Source organism: Trachurus japonicus, chromosome 9, assembly GCF_045865225.1.
Source record: "Trachurus japonicus isolate A0001 chromosome 9, Traja_1.0".
Taxonomy (NCBI): Eukaryota; Metazoa; Chordata; class Actinopteri; order Carangiformes; family Carangidae; genus Trachurus; species Trachurus japonicus.
In genome coordinates this window covers 25,911,464-25,929,766 of record NC_140915.1, presented here as the reverse complement: position 1 = coordinate 25,929,766, position 18,303 = coordinate 25,911,464, and the positions used below count along the sequence as shown (strand labels likewise).

The 18,303-nt window shown below is 41.1% G+C and overlaps 1 protein-coding gene across 4 annotated transcripts; it reads left to right on the top strand.

Annotated features, from left to right (window-relative positions):
- Positions 1–1,688: 1,688 nt before the first annotated feature.
- Positions 1,689–17,408, top strand: kif2a (kinesin family member 2a). 4 transcript variants are annotated; one of them, XM_085786993.1, is made up of 22 exons: positions 1,689–1,866; positions 6,895–6,989; positions 8,034–8,156; positions 9,210–9,264; positions 9,852–9,968; positions 10,167–10,211; positions 11,575–11,675; positions 11,820–11,915; positions 12,014–12,068; positions 12,466–12,628; positions 12,807–12,897; positions 13,047–13,110; positions 13,217–13,308; positions 13,395–13,537; positions 13,702–13,906; positions 14,088–14,198; positions 14,289–14,356; positions 14,644–14,772; positions 15,604–15,751; positions 15,899–16,000; positions 16,207–16,342; positions 16,441–17,408. In XM_085786993.1, the coding sequence occupies exons 1-22, from the start codon at positions 1,806–1,808 to the stop codon at positions 16,524–16,526; spliced, it is 2,286 nt and encodes a 761-aa protein (XP_085643119.1). In that variant the 5' UTR covers positions 1,689–1,805; the 3' UTR covers positions 16,527–17,408. The 4 variants fall into 4 exon arrangements, with proteins under 4 accessions (XP_085643119.1, XP_085643120.1, XP_085643121.1 ...); XM_085786994.1 differs by lacking the exon at positions 10,167–10,211; XM_085786995.1 differs by lacking the exon at positions 14,644–14,772.
- The last annotated feature ends 895 nt before the right edge of the window (positions 17,409–18,303 follow it).

The following is an 18,303-nucleotide window of genomic DNA, read 5'->3' as shown; positions in this document are numbered from 1 at the left end:
GCTTCAGTTTAAGAAATGATAGAGATGTGACCTTCTTATGTCCTAATGCACAAGCCAACAACAAATTAAAAACTAGGGACTGCACCAAAATATATAGGCTACTGATTTTATTTGCAATGCATAGAAGTTACAAGTTGTCAAAACAAAAAGGCCTAAATATTGAATACAATAAAACAAGGTGGGGGCAAATTATAACACACACACAAAATCCAGAGTAAACTTATCAACAAACTAAGAAAATGGCTTGGTTTCTGAACTTACCTCTCTGGGGAGATACCGAGGTGAGACAAACCGACAGCAACTCGAACACTCAGTCACCTTAGATAATGCAGAACATTTAAATTTGAAGGCACATTGAAGCTAAACAGTGTGTAGCTCTTAATCGTGTTTTGGCTTGTGCAAACAAACAAAAGGGACACTTTGCCTGCAGATCTGACAGTTGAACTCGAATGATGTGACTCAGCCAATCAGATGCATGTTAAATCCAAGCCTGGGTTTCCCCAGGGTTATTGACACAGTAGGTACATTGCATTAGTGTTCACTGTATTGTCACATAACAACACTGCATGGAAATGTATATGCAAGCCTGTGGGAGACAGAAGAGATTTAGGTTTTAGAACAAGGCTTATACAAAAAAAAAAAAATACTTCACTGAAAAAAGTATTTGCTATTTGATACAGATCCTTGACAATGAGAAAATGTCCTTAGTTGTGAACTAATGTGTGAGAATACAATGGAAGAACAAATACTTAGTGGAGCAAAGATTATTTGCTCTGAGAAAAGGAAACATAACTTCCTCATAGAACTTCACAGTTTGGTCTACCCTTTAAATTATATTTTTAGTCAATAAGTAGCCTAAATAAAATTGTAGCCTAATCTTATTAAGAATGTATGAGGGATTTGTTTTTCTTTGCATTCAAATGTTTCTTCATGAAGTGATAAATAATACAAATAGCCTAATAAAAATTTGAACCAACACAATTTATGTCTTAAAAAATGTTTCATAGATTTGCTTAAAGTTTCATAAACAATAGGCCTGTGATGAATTTTTTTACATAATCTTTGATTAGGCAATTTCTTTTTCCTTCTGAGGTTTAAAAAATATACTAACCCTCCTTTCGTATGGTCCCTTATAGACAAAATACCCCACCCACCGCTCACCCCCTATGTTTTATGAGAAATATGGAAAGTAGCTTGAGGGGGCGTACACACGGACACGCGCGCAGTTCAGAGAAAACTGCACTTCTCTCTCTCTCTCTTATTTTTTTCGTAGTAGGTCGATCCACTTATGGATTATTTCCAGGTGTGACTGATGACCACACAACTAGTGGCAAAGCCGTACCACAGTCATAGACTGTAAAAGACCACAGTCCACCACACACGCCACAGCTGGAGCGCAATGGTGCCCCCCAGTGGCAGTAAATGTGGATTACTGTACCAAACAGTGGTGAATCATTGTGAAATCTCAACTAGACTGGATTAACTGAATGTCCTCCTGTCATTAAGTGTATGTGTTTCTTACACGAATAAATGGTTTCGGATATGGGACAAGTCGACTCCATGTTATCAGACATATGCATCCAGCCAAGGATGTGCAGGTTAAATTGTATCTGGTTTTATTTTGAAATGACCGGAAACGCCTAGCTATTCTCGGTAGCTACGTAATGCTAGCCGCTGCCTGGTTGCTGCTGTCGCCTGCATCCTCACCAACCAAAGACTGACAAACATAAGAAGCTGCATTTCCCCCGGCCCAGGATAAGTCTCCAGTCCTGTTCCTGTTAATTATTTTTTTTAAGTAATGTAGAATGGCGTCGGGTTTTGGGAAGATTGTCGTCGGTACTTATGTGGAGATAAAGCGCAGTGATGGTAAGTTTCACCCTGTCTTATTCTTTTCACTGTGCAAGTTGTTGGAGGATCTTTGTTGCTGCGGTGAACACAGCGACCGTTGTTCCTGCGGCTGCGGAGCGTAACGTTCACGTTAGCTACAGGAAAACGTTAAAACTAGCTGCTGTCAGGGCGGAGTGCTTCAAAAGGGCCAGCGCCTTTCAATGAGCCTCTACCTTTGTTAGCCGGCTTCAATGAGAATCCCATGAATTATTATCATATGATAACAGTAAATGCAGTCACTTAGAAACCAGTGGAGCTGAAACGCGAATGTCTGTGATGATGTATAACGTCAATAATAATAACAATAGTAATATGCACTGTGATGAGGAATTCAAATTTAACATTAGCCAAGCTAGCTTAATTGCTAACCAAGTTAGCTCGACGTTAGCCGCTAAATGGCTAAGCCTAGCCCATGTTACCCGGCTTTACTGCAGCGGTAACGTTAAGGCTGGACCTGAGCGCAATCACTTTAGGTAACGTGAAGTTTGCTCTTTGCGTAGTCGTACGTGTTTACTGAGCCAACGGGATTAACGTCAGTTGTTAGGAGCATCCTCCAGTTACAACCAAAATCAAATAATGCGTTTAACATCATGGAAATGTGTCCAGCTCTGTATTGATGATACCACCACACAGACACGTATCCGGAGGATACTGGCCGTTATTATATTGGTTTTGTTAGGTGGTGATCGATGATAATATTTAGAAACTCCATTGTGTCAATAAAATGTCATAGACCATATAACCGTCTGTCAAGGTAACGTTGACATGAGGAAAAACAAACACAGCCTCTGACAGCTCTGATCGCTACAGAAATACTGCATTATGTGGCCGAAACTGTCACCAGGAAGAACCTGGGATTACATTGCACTCACTGGAGCTTCACTTTTTTTTATTTTTATAAAAGGGTTAACGTTAAAAGAGAAGTAGACAGAGAAAAGGGAGAGGCTGCTGTTTGTATGACTCTTCTCCAAGTGAATGCCTGCTTTATTCTTCCTGTGCTGTGTAGCTGTTGTTGAGCATTGCCTCAGGGCCGGGCAGCCAAAGATGACTGAAGTTTATGTCATTCCCTCCCAGGATTAATCTAAACCCAGCTATGATGTTTTGCCATTAACCCATAGACAACAACTACTCCTTGAGCGAGTATGTGTTTTATCCATTTTGCTGGATGGCGTGGATTGTTTTTGTCCTTAACTCAATCATCCTTGAGTCATTTGATCACTGTGTCTTCAGTGTCCTGACATCAGGGGTGAGATGTGAGAGACATGCTCAGCGGGCCCAGAGAGAGAGAGGAGGTCCTGTCTGTCTGTTTCCCTGCTGGTTGGTGTTGCATCCAGAGCAGGGATTGCCCTCTCTCTGGGGGGTTGCTGGCGGGCCTGGTTCAGATTCAAGCCAGATTCAGGCTATTAGCCACCACCCCATCTGTTGCAGCCAGCTCCCTTGATATTGCCAGCACTCACTCTCGCTCCCTCTGCGTTTTTTCCCTTTCATAGTCAGTCCTTGTGAGAGCAAGAAGTCATACAGAGTAATCTTGTGTTGTTCAATAGATGACCCACAGTCACTGCTTGGCTTACAACCTGAAGTTCAATAGCATGTGTATTCTCTTTTTAAATATGATAATAGTGTTATTAGGTATTCGTTTATAGTTGTGTCTTTCAAAGTGGAGTACAGGAGAGCCTGGGCCACCTATCATCTAGCGATAGTTGCATTGTAATATGTGACATATAGGCCTATTCACACAGTAACATTAATGGGTGTATTTTGGTTTTGTAGTGAAACTGATGGTTTGAGGGCTTTGTTTTTTTTCTCAGGCTTAGCAGAGCTTGAAGCACCCCCTTTTAAGCCCCTTCAGCTACCGGGTGGTGTCAGCGCCCATTCAGCCAGGTTTTAGTATAAAAGTGGGACAGTGCATTCAGTTATAGAAATTCAGCATATCAACTGCTGTGAAACAAGCAAGTGTATGTGACTTATTATTTCAGCTCATATAGCTACTGTATATAGTACAGTGTGTCTGTGTGAGAGCCTGAATACTTTACTGATGTTAGAGGTGAATTAAATGCAACATTATGTCTGGATCTCAGAGGTACACTGTGTCGGTCACAGGACATGAAACGCTGTCTGTAGGCTATTTACTTACAGTGCAATGTGTAATGATGAAATAACTAATCAACCAAGTAAAAAGCAGGCAGGGTTATTTGTGTAAGTCAGTAACAAACAAACTCTTCTCTTGTCTTTTAAAGGTAATTCTATACATACAACATCTATGGTCTATTTTGAGTTTGGATAACTAATTGACAGAATGAATAATAGAAAAATGAATGACGTGGTCAGTACCATTTATAACTGCATATTTAACAACTAGGTTGATTTAGCATTTCCCAGGTCATTATGTCAAAGATGCACACTGTTTTTTATTAACAGACAAAAACAAAGATGTCACTAGTGTGATGTAACATCTTGCGGAGTCAGCATAGTTTTGAAGACAATCTTAACCTCATGCAACAATTATTTGTATCAAGTTGATAATCTGTTGTAATTTGATTCCTCTCCCGTCATTTAAATTGGAAAAGGCAAAACTACAATTTGTATATGAATGAAAAGTGCTTCAAACTAAAATAAACCACAACAACTTCAGTTTTACTGAATGTAATGTGGTGTAACAAGATTCTTTACAAGTGGTCTGGAGGAAGTCTTTGCATAGCTGCTGTTACTCATGCAGTGTATTGCTAAATGAGTCCTATCTATGACCCACAGGAAGTATGTGGTCTCTAATGTAACCTCTGACATTAGCATGAGGCAGTTGTGATTTTGAGGGCCCTTTATTGACCGTCTGTTGTCTCTGTAAATTCTCTGAGTCTCCCAGTCACTTTTGCAGTATGGCGTGCTTTCAATACTTCTTAAGTTGAGGCATGACACCGACCAAGTGCCACATGCTTGTTGTTCCAGCCACCTTTTACTGTCGTCATGGTTTGTCTCCAAGCTACTTTGTCACAGTTTGACAGTGGATTATTTGCACTGGTGTTTATTTCTTTCTAGCTGGCTTTCCATGGTGCAGACCTTGCAGATCTCAGCACAGTATTACTGAGTCACAGTAAAGAGAGTTGCATGCTTTGCTAGACATGTGAAGAAATGAAGGGAAACTTCAACAAACGTCTGGGGCAACATAAAAAATGCAGATCATATAGGACACAAGGCCTCAGTAGGCATAAATATGAAAATGATGTTAATTATAAAATGGCTTCACAGTCGCTTTCAAATGAACACCTACAGAAAATAAAATACTGGACTGATACTCCTCGCTACCAGCATCAAATAAGAATATTTATCTTCTGGAGGAATGGCGTCCGTCCCATCAGTAGAGTTACAAGTGCAATGCTTCCTGAGCCGTACAATGTTTTGTTGTGAATGGAGAAGAATTATTTAGCTCTTTCTGGAGCTGATCTCACCCCTCATTGTAACTTTGTGACTTATTTGTATGTTGTCTCTTCTACTTAGTTTTATTCATATAAGTTTTGGCTCTTGGTTTGAGTCCGGGCTTATCAAATAACATAGGGATGAGACTGGGTATGAAGCTGAAATAATTAATGTTCATGAAGGTTTTATGGCTGTCGCATCTATTTCAGTATGTTTTATGAATGTTAAATTATGCAGTTACTGGTTTCATTTACACGCATTGTGTTAATTCAGGCCATGTCACTTCATTTATTCTTATTATCATAAAACATAAATGTATCCCTAATATTGTTTTATCATTGTTATATTATACAACTGTCAGATGATGCATGATGCTGTTGAAATATTGAACATCCCCAAATAAGACTTTTGTTGAGCAAGTATTTACAACAGCTGGAGGAGGATTTTTTTTTTTGTTTATTTTCTAAAAACATAGGATAGGTCTACCCTCATAGGCCAAAAAGATCTGAGCTTTAGGGTCCACAAGAGACTTTTCTCCAACTTTTCAGACACTGGATTTGCTTTCTCTGCTTTTTGCCAGTGTGAAACCGTTGTAAGCCAAGTCAGTCAAATGTTCAGCAGCTAAGAACACTAAAAGCATCTTTGCTCGCAACCTCTCTGTGTGTCTTTGAATAATGGATATAGGAACATGGTGTTTCCCTGGATTGTGCCGGGAATGTAAAGCATACAGAGACAAAGATGGGAGGGCTCTTTACAGCTGGTATTATTACACTGCAAACAGAGAGGCGGACAGAAGCATACAGGCTAGCACCAGCTATAACAGCTGTGCTTGTTTCTACTGTCAGTGATTTTCTCTAACAGGTCATTATCGAACCTCATGGTCAGACCTTACCAAGAATAGCCTGTTTATTGCCTTGCTTTCATTTGAAAGTTAAATGAGCCCATCGCCTTCTAATTTTTTTTTTTTTTTTAGATAAAATCAAAAATTACACTGTGCCAGTGAGGTGTTTTAGCCTAGACTGTGTTCAAAGTCAGTCAAAGTAATCTGTGATTCAGATGGAAGTTGATAAGTGATATTGAATTACTGCCAGGTGCCATTTGTGTTAATTCTGTCAACCATAAAACATGTTTTGGATGAGTGGCACAGCAGTACACCACTTCAGTTTACTACATTATCTCCAGGTTCTTTCACTTTAATATATCTCCAAATGAAATATTTCCAATTGAACAGGACCATGTACAGATCTGATCAGGCTACTAGCAGGTGGTAATTAGGCCTTTTGTAATTAACCTTAGTGATACCTTACAAGGAGAGGTATTAGTGCAATCCGTTTTATGTGCCCCTGTGTGTGTATGTGCGTGTGAGAAGGAAATACACAAGGAACGCAAATGGTACAAAGTCAGTGGTATAAAATATAGTATAAAAAGCAGTACAGTATAAAATTTCAACTCGCTATCCAAAAGCTGGTGAAAGCTGAGCCCTGCAGCCATGTAGATTGCTGGCACTCCTTCAGGCTTTAGAAAAGCCCCGTGTTTGATGTTATTCTGTCAGTCTGATATTATTTGTTTACCTTCAATCTCTGATACTTTTCACAGGGCGTATACACCAGGCGATGGTGACCTCGCTGAATGAGGACAACGAGAGCGTCACAGTGGAGTGGATAGAAAATGGAGACACAAAAGGGAAAGAGGTAAAACACCCTTCATGATCATCACAGCGCCAGTAGCAGCAGCAAGTTCTTTTATGTTCTGAAGCAATGAATAATGCATCCAGAGACATTCAGGAGCTGCAATGATTACACAACCAGCCTGCATTTACGACAGTCCCGCCAGCCATCACCCTCTGTGCGCTGTTGTTAGCATAAACTAACACAAACTGCCACTGGTCATATGTCCCACACACTGTATACTCAATAGCAACTACTCTGCAAAGCAGCTTCAGTGTATTCTTTTTTTCATGTTATATATTAGTCTATAGAGAGGCACTCTCAGCCTCCACTATTGAGAGGTTGTAAAAGGTTATGACTGTTGTTCCAGCCATTTGGAGAATCAAATCGATACCTAGGAAAATTAGTACCTTCCATTATCTCCCTATTTCATTGAAAGAAAGCTGGTAAAAATTCATAGTTTCTTACTTTCCAGTCAGATACAGTGTATTGCAATTGTAACAAAATGAACAGTGAAAAAAAAAGGACTCAGTAAAAACTGGACGATTGGATATTCTCTGAATCAAGAGACAAGATTACAGGATTTAGTCCAGTCAACAGTTCTTACACAATTGGATGTTACACTGAAGCTTGTTTTCATAAAGTCGAACAAATCGATGGAGAAAAAAAAGAGATTCAGTAAATTTGAATTAAATTGATTAATTTATTTATAGTTCAAGCTCATCTGAGGCTGTTGAATCACTGCATTACCGTCTGTCTCAAGCCCATTAAAGCATAGCTTGTTAGACTATGTTTGTTTGTCGCTCATAAGTTATTTAATGTTGCAAAGTTATTAAATGTAAAAATGAAAACAGATTACAACTAAACCCGGGGTCCGTCTTAAAACATATATGTTTGCAAAACACAAGTGAACAATAGCGAGGTACGTGCGCTTCTGAAATGTTGATTTTCAGGTTTTTAGAGTGGTCTTAAAGTATTTCTTTGATGGGGTGTTATGAATACAGAGTGTTGCTGCAGTAATCAGCATGCATGTAGTTGATACAATAATACTCCTCTGCTCTCGGACAGATTGACTTGGAGAGTATATTTGCACTTAACCCTGATGTGGCTCCAGATGAGGAGATCGCCCCTAGTCCAGAGACCCCACCCCCGCCTACACCCACATGTGTGAAGGTCAACAAAATCGCAAAGGTGAGTATCATATCAGTGTCCCACCTTCTCTGACCACAACAATAAGAAATCAGCGAAAGGAACAATTTGTGGTTGTCTAAACAGAAAGGATATTACTGTCGTTTTAATGTGATTCTCTCCCTCTCCTTTAAACTCTTCACAAATAAACAAGAGATCAGACTTTCTCAGGTAGTTATGCAGTTGCAGTTTGCCGTACCTTAATATAGAACCTGGATCCCTCTAGGTAACCAGCTAATTGGTTCTGTTAAGTACAGTGTGTGAAGATTAGGGCAGCTCCATGTGGACACAACACGTTAGCACTCAGGTTTAATCACAACTTCAAAATTCACCAAAATAATCTGTTATAGGTTATACATTTACTTTAAGGTTTTCCAAATACGAAACATTTAAAGTCAAAGCTGTGATGTAATGTAAAATTAGGTTGTGTTGCTTGAAAATCAATTCTTCTTATTCACAATGTTCAGTTTAATTAGCCAGAAATGGAGATCTGCCACGCTAATAGGATCATGTATTTTGGCCTGCAAAGATTTTAAATACTTCACAATGGCCGGTAGTGTAGATCCAGTGGATCTTGAATGTTTGTTTGTTTGTGTACACATCATAGAACCACCTGTTTTCCCAGTTTTAATTAAAACAAACAAAAAAAAGAATCGCAGTGGCTCTCATTAAGAACCCCATCAGAGAGCACAAAGAAGCAGTGTGACCATAGATGATTAAAAGAATAGTTAATAATGACTGGCCACATTGTGACTAAGTTGAAAAATCATGCATACTTAATCGAAAACTGGGTTTTTAAAAATTGGGTAAGTCTTGTAAAAAAAAAAAAAAAGAAAGAAAGAAAAGAAAAGTATCCTATATGTGTCCACCCCCAAACTTTTGTTGACTATTTCTGCATCTGCACAACAGAGGCAGACTGAGAAGTTTGAAAAGGGAAGAGGAAAAGAGTGTTTTCCTGTTTAGTTCCTGAGCAGCGCAGAAGTATGTTTAGTGAAATTAGGAATAGTTTATTCCTTATGTCAACATCTTACTGTGGCCTTTTTTTCTCTTTCACAGAACCGTCGGACGATAGCACCTACTAAAAATGACACTCCGTCCAGGGATAATAGAGGTTTGTTTGTTAAATTGTCCTCTCAATCTAATAAAGTACCTTTAAAAAAAATAAAATAATAATAATAGTTTACTCTAAAATCTTTAAAATGAATGATGAGTATTCAGTTGGCCTATACATCTCTTATGAATTGGGTTCGATTTACCCACAATTCATAGTCAAAGATGTTGCATACACCAGATCCAAATGTATTAGGTACACCTAACTAAAGTGGCTTTGATTCAACTGTATGCTCCTTTTGGAGGATGTGGTTTGTAGTTGCAGTTGAATTGAAATGCATTAAACCTACCCCTATTGATATAAATGGGGTGGACAAAATCAGGTGTGTAAAATGCAATACAATAGAAATATATGCCATAAAAATGATTATACTGTTGAATCCATTCCTCTATGAAACATTTTCTACATGAACTGAACATTACGACCTTCATCATGCGTTCATGCGACCTAGATTGCGTTAGCTTGTCTAGGTGCACCTCATCAACTGGTATTTGAGTGTACAAAGATCTTTAAAGCGGAAAAAAACTCAAAACCTCACCCATGTTCTTTAGGTCTCTTTCTTAGTTCTTGTGTTTTTGTGTTTTCAGTGATTCCGACCCGCGCCAGACCCCAGCAGCCTCAGCAACCAGAGCCCGCGCCACCGCCTCCATCCCAGCAGCCTGCACAGCCCAATCAAGCTCAGACACAACAGCAACTGCAGAATGGTAACATGATCAAAACAATAATGTGTGTTTGTAACTTACATATGATGGGATCTAACTGTGTATAATGCTATTTTCAGAGAAGCAGTTGTAACGTTTACTGTATTTTATATCAGTCGGTTTAGGCCATCTGCTAAAAACAAAGATCTGATCATAACTTTTTAACGTCTCATGTTTCTGTTGACTACATGTTTATCACAGAATCCTCACATCATCCGATGTCCAGAAAGGAGTCTGGACAGCTTTGTATGTATCAACTGCATGTTTCCCGTGCCCTCAATGCTTGATGGTGATTCTATTAGAGTTCCCGATAGAGTCTGAGAATCCTCTAGTCTCACAAGAAGATTGTACACCCAAAACGTCTGTCCGATACTATTCAGTTCTCTGCTGTATTGGTGAAGTACCACAACAAATCCATCCAGCAGACAGGCTTTCTGGGTATTAGACGGGGAGTTAAAAAAAAAAAAAAAGGTTTGTGCTGCTGCGCTGTCTTTTCCCCGTCTGATTTCTGCTGAGTCACGCACAAGCACATGTGGAAAAGCGTGTGGCACTCTGCGGTATCCAGGCTCAGATGGCAACAATAACCTTTTTCTTTACCCTGCATTCCTTCCAAGTGTTCGCTGTCATTTGATGAGAGCTAAGAGGAGACGGAGGGAAACGCCTCGTTCCCCCTCCTCACCCCTCAGCCTCCCCCAACCCCCCACCCCCCTACCCACCCCAAACTGCCCATGAGACTGAGTAACCCCATAAGTCGTGACGGTGCTGCATCCCTCTTACAGTGCCTTGTCCCGGTGCTGACCCAGCTCATCTTCTCCTCCCAGATTAGAGCAGATTATTAATCCCTCTGCTCTGATAGTCTGGGTTCTCAGGGCCTGGAGCCAGCAGGAGGCCAGGACTACATGACAGGGCCTCAGGCAGGCTTTGCAGTGGGAAATCTGGGGCTGTAGCGGCAAGCTAATCAGATAACACTGATTTTTATGACTCCTGCAAGGAATCAGAAGTGGCTTTTACTCACATATTTGCTAACTTGTGTTTTCTTGTTACCGTTACTAAGAGATTATGATTGACCTGAAACAACACTAATCTGTGGGTGTGCTGTGCTGGGAGATTTAGAATAACTGTCTGGTTGATTGAAGCGATTTTCCGCTGACACTTGACTTGAAATCAGGTCTAATTTCAATTGATTAATTGCAACTGTAGTAACACAATGTAAATATCCTGCATTGTATCATGTGATGTGTTTTAGGATGCAGATGGAAGGGATAAATGAAAACGGCATGCTGTGAACACACTGTAAAGGCCTTTTGTTGGTTATGTAGAGAAAGCAGCTAGTGTTGTACTGGAGGCACTGTGTGCAAGCCACTGCATCCTGGTCTGCGGTTGAACAGTATCACTGTTCTGCTTTGTTGGAAATAGCCCAAGGTTTATCCCTTCTATTTGGAGCCAGAGACAAGAGAGAGACTCACTGAGAGAAAGATGCTGCTCAAGCTGGGGGAAAAGACTGAGGAAATGGAGGAAACATATTGGAAGAGGGATGAGAGACCTTTCTGAAAGACGGGTTTTTCAGTGAAAGGTAGTAGAGTTACTGTTTCTCTCGTCTTTATGGCAGCGAGGAGGAAGTCAAACTGCGTGAAGGAAGTTGAGAAACTTCAGGAGAAGAGAGAGAGGCGTCGGCTTCAGCAGCAGGAGCTCAGGGAAAAGAGAGCTCAGGTAAATTAATATCATTTGCCTTTGACCCTCCGAATAGGCAAAATGTATTTTTTGAAACTTGATAACTACTTAACCTCGTGACATTGAATTGTTAAATACATCAGAATAATTTTCTGTCACTTTGTCTTGTTTGTGCTCCTTCAGGAGGTGGATACCACCATTCCCAACTATGAGATCATGTACATGATCCGAGATTTCCGAGCCAGCCTAGACTACCGGCCCCTGACCACAGCAGATTTGGTGAGTAGAGACTGTAGCTGCTTCTTCTCCCCCTCGGCTTTTAAATGTTTGCCATCAGTCCGAAATAATAAAATGTCCTTTGCTGTTGCTCTCCCCAGATTGAAGAGCACAGAATATGTGTTTGTGTGAGGAAACGTCCACTCAACAAAAAAGGTAAAGTCTTTCATCAGTAACAACATGGATCCAGTGACCAATCATGTGTTAGAATCAGGGCTGTCAAATGATTAAAAAGAACATGGGTGGGATGACAATGATACGGGACAAACCCCATCCTATTTAATCCTCAAAGACGGGAATTTACCATATTTCAACGGACAGTTGACAAACCCAGTGGCGACACAGACAGAAAGCCGTACTGTATACACAGACAGGCTCTATCCAAGTCATGTGATGTGATTAATCGTGAGTTAATTATTTATTTTTTTATTTAGTTATTGTTTCCAGATTAGTCGCATGCGTTAACGCCTAATTTTGACAGCCCTGGTTAGAATATTTTTATCTTATCTAAATCTTAATGTGGTTGAATGGGATGGGCTCTGCTGTGTTTCAGAACTGACCATGAAGGATTTGGATGTGATCACCATCCCCAGCAAGGACGTAGTGATGGTGCATGAACCTAAACAAAAAGTGGACCTGACCCGCTACCTGGAAAACCAGACCTTCCGCTTCGACTACGCCTTTGATGACAGCACCACCAACGAGATGGTTTACAGGTTTGTAACAACGAACCAACCGAACTTGATGACAGAGCTGTTTGATATAAAGCCACATTTGACTAGTCAGAACAGAATGAATGATACCGGTAATTCTTGTTTAGTAGTTGAATGAATGTTATATCTTGCTTTTGCTTATTTAGTAGTGAATGGATATGTGTTGTGTGTTAACGTGCAGGTTCACAGCCAGACCTCTAGTGGAGACCATTTTTGAGAGAGGCATGGCTACCTGTTTTGCCTATGGACAGACAGGCAGTGGAAAAACACATGTGAGTTCCATGCAACATCTCCTTCAGAAATCCAAAAACCTCATCATTTACCACAGAAGTAACTGTATTGTTCATACAGAGAGATTTGTTTCATTTCATTTCCCTTGTGTCTAATTTGAAAGTAACTCTTTACTTTTGTGTGCTCTTAGACTATGGGTGGAGACTTTTCTGGGAAGAACCAAGACTGCGCTAAAGGAGTTTATGCATTAGCTGGTAAGTCAGTGAACCATGTGGTGCTCTAGTCGTGAGCCATGGTCTTCTTATGAAATGTGTTTGTTTTTTACCATTTATAAACAGTTTTGCATCTCTTTTCTTGCAGCTCGGGATGTATTTCTCATGTTGAAGAAACCCAACTATAAGAAACTTGACCTACAAGTGTACGCAACCTTCTTTGAAATCTACAGTGGAAAGGCAAGTGATGGTAATCATGTTTGGTTTTCCTTGTTTAGTTTTTTTTACCCCCCTGACTAAGACATTACATGTGTGTGTATCGTTAGGTGTTTGACCTGCTGAATCGTAAAGCTAAACTGAGGGTGCTGGAGGACGGGAAACAGCAAGTGCAGGTTGTAGGGCTCCAGGAGAAGGAGGTCAAGTGCACAGAAGATGTCCTGAAACTCATAGAAGTGGGCAACAGTTGCAGGTATGACAACAGCACCCAGTCATATTCCTTGTACTTTATGGCAATTAGAGAAGAGACTGGATTTTTTTTTTACCTTGTCTTGCTCCTGCTATTTTTCTTCTCTTCCTCTCCTCAACAGCGTTTTGCACTTTGTTCAGCTCTGTCTCCATCCTCTCTTTTCCCAGAACATCGGGGCAGACGTCGGCCAACGCCCACTCATCTCGCAGCCATGCTGTATTCCAGATCATCCTGCGAAGGAAGGGGAAGATGCACGGCAAGTTCTCCCTCATCGACCTCGCGGGGAATGAGCGAGGGGCTGACACATCGAGTGCCGACCGCCAGACTCGTCTGGAGGGAGCTGAGATCAACAAAAGCCTGCTGGCCCTGAAGGTCTGTAGACAATACAGTAAAGTTGCAGAAGCCCTGTGGTTGGTGTCAACTGATTGGTCTGCTGTTGTTTCTTCCTTCCAAATGTATTTATCATTTGTGAAGAGAAAACATACACAGTGTTTTCAAATTGCAGTTTTTAAAAAAAATTAATTTGCCATGTGTCACTCTTCTCACGTTTCAGGAGTGTATCAGGGCTCTTGGTCGTAACAAGCCCCACACTCCATTTAGAGCCAGTAAGCTGACCCAGGTCCTGAGAGACTCCTTCATTGGGGAAAATTCACGCACATGCATGGTTAGTGCATTGTTTCCATGAATAATCTGTGCCCATGTTATCCTTCACCATAGTTGACAGTAATCTGAATTATCTTCTCCCTCTAAACAGATTGCAACAATCTCTCCTGGTATGACCTCCTGTGAAAATACACTCAACACACTACGCTACGCCAACAGGTGGGAATATGTTACTAATACAGCGATTTCAACAGTGCATTGTTGCCACAGGAACCAACGGAGATTATCAAATAGTAGCTCCTGTAATTCTCCTATAATCCCCAGTGCCTTTTGTAAAGATTGAAATGTACCAATGTTGTTTGTTATGCAAGTTTCTCTGCCTACTCTCAGTAGTTCTCTCTAACTCTCTTGTGTCCCCTCTCACTTCTCTTTTTCCTGCTTCGTTTTCCTCTTCTCTCCTGCCCTCTGCTCCTCTGTGCGCTGGTGTGGCTGGTGCCGCTGTGTAGAGTGAAGGAGTTTGGGATTAGTCCTTCGGACATCCCCTTCTCCCAGGGCAGTCAGGGGAGTCGCCCTGACCACTCGCCCACCAATACCTTTGAGTATGATGATGACTTTGCTGCTACCTCTCCCAGCAGGTCAAGCACTTCCCAAAGCACAGCACAAATGCACACACACACACACACACACGCACCCAGTGCATGCACTCCCTTCAGGTTATGAAACACAACCATGATCTCATTTTAGCAGCTTTCATTCACTTCATCAGCTGTCCTCAGTGGAAACCTCCTTCTCCTTCATCTGCATGATGTGACACTTTTTCATCCTCCTCCCCCTGCTTTGACTTTGCATTCACTTTCGACTAAGCCGTGCACATAACCTGTTTCTTTTAACCGATGCCTGAGCATGTGTTTGTGTCTTTTTATGTATTGTGTGTGAAACCACAAGTGATGATGCTAGGTTGTAGAATGAATACATGACAGTTTAAAATGTGACTCATTGCTCTTTGGTTTCAGTAATAACACTCAACCATCTGTGAAGCTGTTCAGTAAGAGCATCCAGGATGAGCCTTTGTTTGGGCTGGTAATCCCTCTCATATAGTGCTAATTGAATAGTGCCGGGGCTGCAGGTCAGCAGCAGAGCTGTAATATCTCATCAGCTCTGTGAGGCCTTATTAAACACGACCCCGAGTTGTAACTTCTAACTTCCTGTGGGAGCCATGTATTGTATTATTGCATTATATTGTACACATGAACAGGACAAACCCTATAAGGGTTAAAACATTAATTGTCATCCTTCCTCATGCATGATGTCATTGTTTTCATGATGCTACCATCCTGTGCTATTTGTGAACGCTATTGACCCTACAGTTAACGTCAGTCACCCCCCAAATCACACAGCAGCCATGTTGGGAGCGGGTCTGCTGTGAGAGACTCGGTCCTGACCAGCTCATCGTCTTCTCTCTGCAGGGTGAAGGAGCTGACGGTGGATCCCAACCAAGTGATGGAGGGGGGTCGACCCAACATCCACGCTGTCAATCAGCTGGATCTTTTGGACGAGGACTGGCTGAGTATCTCACCACAGAGAGACGATTTAAAACTGCTCTGTGAGCAGAATGTAAGTGTACAGGGTTATGACTTCAAAACAGGTTAATTTGACCCTTTAGGCAGAAAACATGCGTCACCACTGCAAATAAAGAACCGACACAATCAGTAATGTGTTCCCTGATGATGCTGGAGCCATTTTAACTCTTGTGTTTCCCAGGAGGAGGAGGTGTCTCCCCAGCTCTTTACCTTCCACGAGGCAGTGTCTCAGTTAGTGGAGATGGAGGAGCAAGTGCTAGAGGACCACCGAGCTGTTTTCCAGGTCAGAACACTGAAGAAAACTAATATAAACTCTGCATATTCAGATTTAGATAGTAAAGGCAGAAGACTGAGTTTATACAACTGAGTACTTTAGTAAAACAATGTAATATGGGAGTTTTATGGTTCACAAACCGGTGCCACTATCATTTTTTACAGAAGGGTCGGCTGCTTTTTCATAAACTAAATATGTTCATGTGCTCTGAACAGGAATCCATCCGGTGGCTGGAAGATGAAAAGGTGCTGCTGGAGATGACAGAGGAGGTGGATTATGATGTGGAGTCGTATGCCACTCAGCTGGAGCAGATCCTAGATCAGAAGATAGAAATCCTCACTGAACTCCGAGGTACGACGACAATAAATCCTGCTGCAACAAACTCTTATCACCTTTTTTTGTTTTAAATTAATGAATATGTTTTTTCCTTCCTGTCCTCTCTTCAACAGATAAAGTGAAGTCATTCCGCTCTACACTCCAGGAGGAGGAGCAAGCCAGTAAGCAGATCAACCCCAAGAGGCCACGTGCTCTTTAGAAACTGAAGGCTGAAGAGTTTTAAGTGGCACGTACAGAAACATAACCACTAGATGTTTGGCACAACCGGGGCTGTCAAGAGCAGCAGTGAAAACAGAATAAAGGACTGTCTGATGTATCAACAGGCTCAAGGAAATGCATTTGTTATGATCCCCCTCCTAACAAAACTGGCTGTTCACTCACTATGGTCTTCTTAGAAAACTTTGGAAGGAAAATAGTTTCCTTCCTTTTTTAGATTTTTTTTTTTCATGAAGATTGTCTAGGTTCTTCTCCCTGCTCTTCTTAAATTATTTTCTTTTATACTTGTTTGTACTTTATTTGAACAGAATATTTTTGACCTGGCTTGAGAGATCTTCATTGAACACGTTTTAAGGTTTACTGCACAAAACCAGTATTTAATTTCTGGTTGCCCTGGCTGACATGTCTGCATGTGCACTCTGTGATAGCGTACGTACGCCACTGTCCTCGGTTATCATGCTATTGAGTCTTCGGTTTGCATTGTAAAGTCATCTCATCATAGGCAAGCTCCTCTCTTGTTTGTTCCTTCTCAGAGTTTCTACCAGTTTGGGAGAAGCCTTTAACCACTGCTGTTAAAGGCTTTTTCTGTCGTTTCGTTCCTTGTGTCCCTGAGAGGTTTTTTTACATGTAGTTTGCTTCAGTTTGTGCCATTGCATTGTATGTGGCAACTGACTTAAGAATTCTTACTTAATGTAAAACATGTTTTCCACCCCTGTTTAACACTTTGTTATAAAAATGAAACTAGAAAAACCTGCTATTAATAAATGTATAGTGAAGACACCTGACCTACCATAGGTTATGTTGCTCAGTGTTTGCACCGGATGTAATGCTGGATGAAATAATAAAGATTCATGTGTCTCATATGGATGGTTTGGTGCAAATTAATTATTAAAAAATGGACTGAATAACTCATTAATTCATCTCTAGCTTTTTGAGTAGAAACGGATGACATTATACAACCTGTCCAACAACACCCTGCAGTTTTCTACACCATTCATAGTGAATAGAAATGAAAGGAAAACCTACTTAAACATAAAATACTCTAGTGTGATTTCACATTATTTTAGTTAAGCACAATAAAGCTTGAGATGTTTTGCATTAAAGGTAAACATATATGGGGCGGTGCGTGGCGCAGTGGTTAAGGCGGCCACCCCATGTAGAGGCTGCAGTCCTCAACGCAGGCGTCCCCGGTTCGAATCCCGTGTCGGGCAGACCTTTCCTGCAGGTCATTCCCCCTCTCTGCCTCCCCCTTTCCTGTCTATCTATACTGTGTGCTATCAAATAAAGGCAAAAACGCCAAAAAAAAAAAAAAAAGGGTAAACATATAGAGCTATGGATAGTAGTGTGCATCAGTATCCATGGTGACAGTTCCTCAAAGTGACATCCTTCAATTTACCTGGCACACTCCATAGACATCAGTGGGAGATTGAAATGAAGTGAGAGTGAGAGGTGTAAAAGGGTCCTGAATGTGACAGTTTAAAGTGTAAAACCAGTTCTTACCTGACATGTCGATGCAGCTGCAACTGGAGTCCTATTGTGAAAAAACCTGCACAATTAAGACATTTGGTTTGTTTATCATCCTCTCATACAGCTGTAATAGTAGCATTGATCTGCAGATGCCATTATTTAGACTGTAAACAAACATTTTCCTACCTTATTAACGAAGGTGTCGTTTCTACAAAGTGTGGGAGTTCTGCCCTATCGAGACGTCTTATTGTGAAAGGGCAAAGGAAACGCTGATCTGTCGACGGTTGCCTTGA

Coding starts and splice junctions, on each gene's coding strand:
- kif2a (XM_085786993.1), top strand. CDS start 1,806: ATGGCGTCGGGTTTTGGGAAGATTGTCGTCGGTACTTATGTGGAGATA. Junction 13,538..13,701: donor GAAGTGGGCAACAGTTGCAG/GTATGACAACAG, acceptor CTCTTTTCCCAG/AACATCGGGGCAGACGTCGG. Junction 14,357..14,643: donor ACACTACGCTACGCCAACAG/GTGGGAATATGT, acceptor GCCGCTGTGTAG/AGTGAAGGAGTTTGGGATTA.